We start from the raw sequence: 7,309 nt of genomic DNA, 5'->3' as shown, positions 1-7,309 counted from the left end.
AGTTAACTTGGTGCTTGTTGATATGCATTTGCTGTAATAAATCCAGAATATGCTATCTCTATTACAAGCTCAAGCAGCTTCGTGAAAAAGTACTGAGAGGAACTATGCTTCCAGTAAACAAGCTAGATTAGCGTATGAAGCATGATTGCATGAATCGGAGCCTCCACCACCAGGGTGGATCATATGACGACAGGTCAGGCTATGCTGGGATTGGAGTTGCCGTCAGAGACTAGCATGGGCAGGTTCTGCTGTCCGTATAGTGGGTGATATTCAAGAGCATGCAGTGACGCAGAGGCAGCACCATGTGGCATCATTTACAGTGATAGAAACATATCATAACATACCTTGCCTTCCACGTGTTTCATAATTTATTGATTTCCGATACACATTCAATCACATAATCGAACATAACCTAGTCAACAAACTGGATCACACAGCTAGCGCACACTATTTAAGTCCTAGCAAAGAACTAATAGCCAAGCAAATACATCAGAGCCCAGAGACTAGGGCAAGAAAGATACACAGCGCGAGTGACCGCGAGAGACCAGGAATGGCCGCTGATTTTAAGACCATCATAGTTCCCACTGATGCTGACCTGCTGCAGGCACAAGCCGACCTATGGCGCCACAGCCTCTACTACCTCACATCCATGGCTCTCAAGTGCGCGGTCGAGCTTCACATCCCAACTGCTATCCATAACCTTGGAGGAGCTGCCTCCCTGCCAAACTTGGTAACCGCACTGTCGCTTCCTCAGACTAAGCTTCCATTCCTTCGCCGCCTCATGCGGTTGCTCGTCACATCAGGCATCTTTGCATCTGAAAGCGGTGCAGAGGTGGAGACGTACCGCATCAACGCACTCTCCTGGCTTCTGGTAGAAGGTGTGGAAGCGGAAGATCACACCTACCAGAAATACTTTGTGCTTGGCACGGTCTCACGGCATTATGTTGAGGCTGGATTGTCTCTGGCTGACTGGTTCAGGAAGGATTTACCTGCGCCATTACCTTCGCCATTCGAAGAATTACATGGTGTGCCACTTGTCCATGAGACAACAAAGCTCCTTGACGAAGAGCTAGACAGAATTGTCAATGAAGGTGTGGCTGCACATGACAACTTGGCTATTGGAACCATTATTCGGGAGTGCAGTGATCTTTTCAAGGGTCTTCAATCACTGACTGATTGCGGTGGTGGTGATGGCACGACTGTGAGGGGAATCATCAAGGCGTTCCCTGACATCAAGTGTACTGTGCTGGACCTTCCAAAGGTTATTGAGACTGCACCAGCTCATCATTCAGTTAACTATGTCGCGGGTGACATGTTCCACTCCATTCCACCTGCTCAAGCTGTGATGCTAAAGGTATGAAATGGACAACAAAAATAGGGACTCTTTCTCTTATGCTTCAGTACAAATAAAAATTCAAAAATAGAGTTTTGTTTGTCAGATATAGACTCATCTTTGCCAAAAAAATTTACTTACAGAATTATCGATTGTTTAATTTACATGACATTGTGTTCTGTAGCTTGTACTGCACTTCTGGAACGATGAGGATTGTGTGAAGATCCTGGAGCAGTGCAGGAAGGCAATTCCTTCCAAAGAAGAGGGAGGAAAGGTGATTATAATAGAAATAGTCCTTAGCCCTTCTATGGGGCCGATAATGTACGAAGCCCAACTCCTGATGGACATGCTCATGATGGTGAATACGAGAGGCAGGCAGCGAGATGAAAATGACTGGCGCGAGATCTTTATTAAAGCAGGTTTCTCCGACTATAAGATTATTAAGAAAATTGGGGCTCGTGGTATCATCGAAGTTTATCCGTAACACAACACACCCTTAAATTATGCTCAATGTGTGGTGTAGTATTGAGAGGACCATGTGATGTGAGGATATAAATAAACGGAGTGCCTCATTTCCTAGATAAAGGTTGATGGATCTGAAAGCAGTTGAGCTATTCGGATTTCATGCATTGAGATCCACATGTAGCTGCTGTTTGAAATAGACTAGAGCACTCTTCGTGGTTTCCAGCAGTCTGCTATGTTGGTTTGACTTTGATCATATATATTGGATGGTTGTTTGTTGATATGCATGTTATGTACAACCACAATAAGTTATGCAATGTGTAATTTATCATCAAATATCACTGCATAGTACCACTATTTGTATGATACTGGTAAATACAGGAATCACACCACATTACTAATTCCAGCGCTGGCAGCAACAATTTTGAAATCATTGCAATTAGCTCGTAATGCAACAATTCTTACCTGAACATAATGATTTTGTGTTGCATAAGATGGGAATAGTATTCTACTAACACTATGTCAAAAATCATCAAAAGGGACACCTAAATCGGCGATGTGAAAAAGAAACATGCCAATACTGTAAAATTAGTGACGGCCAAAGTTACAATGCGTCAGCAATATCTTTGGCGTGATAAAAAGTACCTTTGGTGTAGATATATAAGAGACAAGATTCAACAAAATGTGTCACCAATCAAGGGCAATCTATCATTAGAGTCAGGTTTATTTAAGCCATGTCACAAATATAATTATTTGTTAAACCGCATCACCGATGACTTAAACCCGAAATCCCGGACCCAAAATTTTGGTGCAATCCAGTTCAACGCACCTCGTATCCATCAGCTACCCTCACTCCTCATTCTCACCTCTTCCGCTCTCACTTTATCTAAGGGGTAGAAGTTTGGTTAGAACGAACCGATCGATTCGGTTCCTAATTTTTTATGAAATTCGGTTACTAGCGAATGAAAACCGATCCATTTCTTAAATTTCATAAGACTGATGATTTCGGTTTCTGTTAGTTCGGTTCGGTCTTCAATTCCGATCGAACTGATCGATCCTCAAATTCACAGACAAAAAGATCCTCAAAATCTGGAAAGTCAATCCGAAATCAATATACAAAATCAATCCCAAATCAACAGACAAAATTATAACAACCGTTGCAGCCGTGGGGGAGGGGAGGAGGAGGCTCCTTCCGGCCACTGTGGAGCATGGAGCCGGTGCTTATCTTTCTAACTGTGCAAGCTTCCGGGTAAGCTTTTGGATGTCCTTTTTCTCATGGTTTGCCTTAATTCCCCTCTTCAAAATCATGCAAGAACCAAGGAATTTGCCGATTCGCCCCATGATCAAGAAAAGAGCAATGCTCCATGATCAAGAATAAGTACAGGCCGAATACACAAGGCATCGAAGAAGTTGAAGTAACACCTCCCAAGATGGACAACCTCTTCACCTTGATGAAGGAATTCATGAGAGAAAAAGAAAAGATGGATAAGAGGCCAGGGCAAGGGAAGAATAAAAAAGCTAAACCTAAGCAACAAACCCCGAAGTACGCACAGCAACCACCGGCCACACCAACAAAAACCAAGGAACCCAAAAAGGTGTGGAAGGTGAAAGACACGCTGACATCCGACTTTGCTTCTCCCGGGCCGGATGCTTCGTCAGCAAAATAAAGCACACCGGAGAAAAGTCTTGCCCATTAGACTTAAAACGACGAGCCCTTGCCGAAGGTAAATCGGTACTTATCTCATATTTGATTTTTCCAAAATTTTCTTTTCTCAACATTTGAATTTTTCTCACTACATATTTGAATTTTTCCAAGACCACTCGCATGCTGGAATTTTTCTAGCCCTTTTTTCTATTGTTACCAAAATCCTAAAATATTTATAAGCATGAAATCCTTTGAAAAATATTTTGAAAACTTTTTGGAGCAAAGTTTGACTAAAGCACCTAGGCGCAAAGGATTATAGCCATTGGGGGGCTCGTGGGCCCTAGCTGTCACCCAGGGGGCCACCCAAGGGTTGGCTAAACCCCTCGGTCGGCCGACCCAGGAGCAACGGCTCCGGGGCCCCACCAACTCCAATGGCTACTAGCCGTTTTTTCTTGCGCATGCCCAGCCATTTCATGCACAATCTCTTTAAATAGAGGCGGAGGAGGGGGTGTTGAGCTCTCACACTCAACTCTCTCACTCACTCCCTCTGACACTCTCTTGCTCTCAGGATTTCAGTAGATTTTCGCTCAAGTTCAAGTGCAAGAAACCTCTCTCTCTCTCATTTCTTTTCTACAAGATTGCCCACACATTTGGAAGAACAACTCTCAAGTAAGAGCTTACATTTTGATTTCACTAACATAACCTATTTTGAGTTGTTCGTGTTCGTTCTTATTTTTCAAGCATGAAAGGCATGGGTCAGAAGATTTCCGGTGCATTGAAGAAAATGATGGGCACGAGCTCGTCCCGTTCTTGGGGTCGCTCAAGCTCTCACCGCACCCCCGAACCAACGCTGAACCTAAGCATGATGGATTATGAATAAAAACAAGAAGAACAGGAGGAACAAGCCGAACTGCAAGCCAAGGACATGGACGTAGACGACAACGCACCTTACCTCAACTTGCAAGACAACCGCGAGAGGCAAACCCACGCCGTCCTCAAGCGTCGGGACTTTGGTCACACCAAAGCCTTCGACCTGGACCTCCTCGAGAAGACAGGTATGGACGTAGACTTTGCTTGCGTTTGGCATGTAGTTGGATGGGATGGTTTTGTGCCCGTTGAGGAGAATGGTTCTCGTCTCCTTACCATCCAGTTTCTTTGCCCTCTTATGGAGGTGGATGACAGAATTTCTTTTCGATTCTTTGGAAATGAGTTCTATCTTTCTTGGAAAAATTTGAGTCACCACCTTGGTTTTGGCACGCGCTTGCCAATTTCTCTTGAACAAGCTTGCTGCAGTTTTAATCTCAATGAATTTTGGGGTTTGATTGTGGGTCAGTTGTCGATGGCAAGTTTGCTCCTCGGTGCAATGATATTCAAAATCCAACTCATCGCTTGATGCACAAATGGTTGGCCATCACCCTCTTCCCAGGGAATGATGTTCGGCCTGTGCACAACAATAAGTTGATGATCCTATACGCCAAGGTCAACAAGATCAAAATCTCCCCTGTGAAGGCAATGATTAAGCAATGGCTTACAAATTTCAAGATGATGGGTCCTGTTGAGTGCACTTCTTTGATCACTCGCATAGCTTCGAGGATGGGGATCTTAGATGGGAATGTCATTCCTTTCATTGAGGACCCCCATGTTTTTATTGACGAGTCTTATTTGATTTATGGTCACACACTCAAGAAAGGCCTGAATGACTCTTTGATGCTCTTCTTCCTAGGCAATGCAAATGTGATCCCGTTACCAAACGCGGGATACCATTTGTATAACTGTCAGTCGCCAACCATCCCTCTTGTCCCACAAGAGGTGTCCCACAGGCATAGTGTTTCTGGTTTGCATGGCAGGATGACATGGAGCAGGGCCAGAAGAGAAGCGGCACCAACTCCACCACCTCCACAGCCTCAGCCATCATATCCACATGAGGTAGGTGGGTCGTCATGGCACAGCGCAAGCACCGACGAGTGGGCACGGCAAGCCCCCGTGTGCCGGTCCACTAGCTCCAGCTCCAGCGGGGTCTCACACCTCGCATGACTCACGGCCTCGAGTCGAGTATTGAACTCCGTCACCCAGCAACTAGGCGAACTGAGGATCCAAACCAACGACATCGATGAGTCACTAAACCAGCACATCCAGACCAACCAAGCATGGCGGCAACACACCATTGAGAGGATCCACGCCATGGAGCATAGGCAGCTGCAGCAGCAGGAGGAATGGAGGGCTTACTTCCGTTAGAGGGGGTACAACCCCGACCAGCAGCAGTGAGCCTGAAGCTAGCTTAGGGGAGGACCCCCACAAGAGGTACCTTGTATCTTGTATCTTATTTTCTTTACCATTTTCAAAACCTTATGCATGAAACATAATAAAAATCTGCGAAATCAAAAATAAAATAAAAATTTGCAAAACTAAGAAAAGGCCAAAAATTTCTACTTGCTTTCTTTTGTGTAGTAAGCATGTGTAGTTTTCCTTGTTAAGATGATGAATAGTTGCTCTGTTAATTTCCTTCGTATGCCTAGTTACAACTTAATGATCTACCTAGTTTTGAGTTTGTTGGCTAAATGTTCAAACCTTGAGCTTGAAACTTGAGGGTAGCAAAAGCATGATCCAAATCTAGGTTGTTTGGAGTTATGATATGCTTCAATTAGAGCTTCTATGATTTCTTCCTAATGTAATGCTTGATATCCAGAGTATTTAATTTTTCAAAGCACAAAAACAAATAAAGTTCCTCGATGATATGAAAATTCCTATCCAAAGCCATATGTTGATCCAAATTGAAAACTTTCCACATATGCAACTTGTTATCTCATTGAGCTTTGTCAAATTGATGTGACCCTTTGTGAGATACATTTCATACTCCCATGATCAAGATCACGTACATGTCTCCACTATACGCTAAGCTTCTACACTGGAAGATAGCAAGCACTCCATCCATCCATCCACAAAATAAAGCTCCATGTTGTTTCATGACCACTCTCTCTCTCCCCCTCTCTCCAAGTTACCATGAGAAAAAGGATATGGGCTATGAAAAAAGAAATAAAGGACATGCTAAAGAAAGCATGAAAATAAAAACAAAGAGTTGGACACATGAAGGTCCAAGAAAAAAAAGAGCAAGAAAGAAAGATAGCCCATATCCAAGAAAAAGAATAAAGGAGAGACGGTTCATGAAAAGGAGTTCATACACCATCCACCAAAAATATCCACACACATACACATCTTGATCAAGGTTTATGACTTGTTTCTCCTTGGGATCCGGTTTTTGACTTATCAAAATATGAGAAACAAGTGTGCCTCCAAGTTCCCCATACCTACAGCTCCACCAAAACAAGCCTTTAGGAGTAGGATGAGAAAGAAAGGCAAAATAAAAGCCATGGTGAGGGGTCAAACACAATGAGTGATCTGAGACATCAATCGAGGAACTTTACAATTTCTTTTGAAAAATTTTACAAAACCTCCAGATTGACGGTTGAACAAAGGAATGAGAAAAAAATTGGTGCTCTATAAAGCCATTCTGACATTCAACTGCCAAAGATGAGGTGAAGCTATACGCCCCACATGAGTAAAAGTGAAGGGTAAGATCAAGGCCAACTTACTCAAAATCATGGTAAGAACACTTGTTGTGCCTATGGTATAAGTTAGAAATGCAACTTTGAAGCAACTCCTGATCAACCACCTAAGTCTAAAACTTTGCTCGGGACGAGCAAAGGGTTAGCTTGGGGGTGTTGTTGACGGTCCTTAAATGCAAAATCCGACCGTCAACCATACTCATAAATAAAGGGAAACTATGCACCTTACTCACATATTTCATTTACAATAACCTAGTTCCACATTTATTGGAAGATATTTGATTTTAGGGATACAAGTCTGGAATA

General features: G+C 43.3%; 1 protein-coding gene across 1 annotated transcript; it reads left to right on the top strand.

Annotated features, from left to right (window-relative positions):
- Positions 1-474: 474 nt before the first annotated feature.
- LOC112902074 (probable O-methyltransferase 2) lies at positions 475-2,131 on the top strand. Its single transcript, XM_025970985.1, has 2 exons — positions 475-1,354; positions 1,518-2,131. Exons 1-2 carry the CDS (start codon positions 551-553, stop codon positions 1,815-1,817), a joined length of 1,104 nt encoding a protein of 367 aa, XP_025826770.1. The 5' UTR covers positions 475-550; the 3' UTR covers positions 1,818-2,131.
- The last annotated feature ends 5,178 nt before the right edge of the window (positions 2,132-7,309 follow it).

This window comes from Panicum hallii, chromosome 8, assembly GCF_002211085.1.
Source record: "Panicum hallii strain FIL2 chromosome 8, PHallii_v3.1, whole genome shotgun sequence".
In the NCBI taxonomy this organism is placed as follows: domain Eukaryota; kingdom Viridiplantae; phylum Streptophyta; class Magnoliopsida; order Poales; family Poaceae; genus Panicum; species Panicum hallii.
The sequence above is the reverse complement of the archived record's forward strand: the minus strand, read 5'-3'. Positions and strand labels throughout refer to the sequence as shown.

Bases quoted from the DNA above. Each gene is read 5' to 3' on its own strand.
- LOC112902074 (XM_025970985.1), top strand. From the start codon at position 551: ATGGCCGCTGATTTTAAGACCATCATAGTTCCCACTGATGCTGACCTG. The intron at 1,355-1,517 runs GTATGAAATGGA...TGTGTTCTGTAG, and splicing joins CTCAAGCTGTGATGCTAAAG to CTTGTACTGCACTTCTGGAA.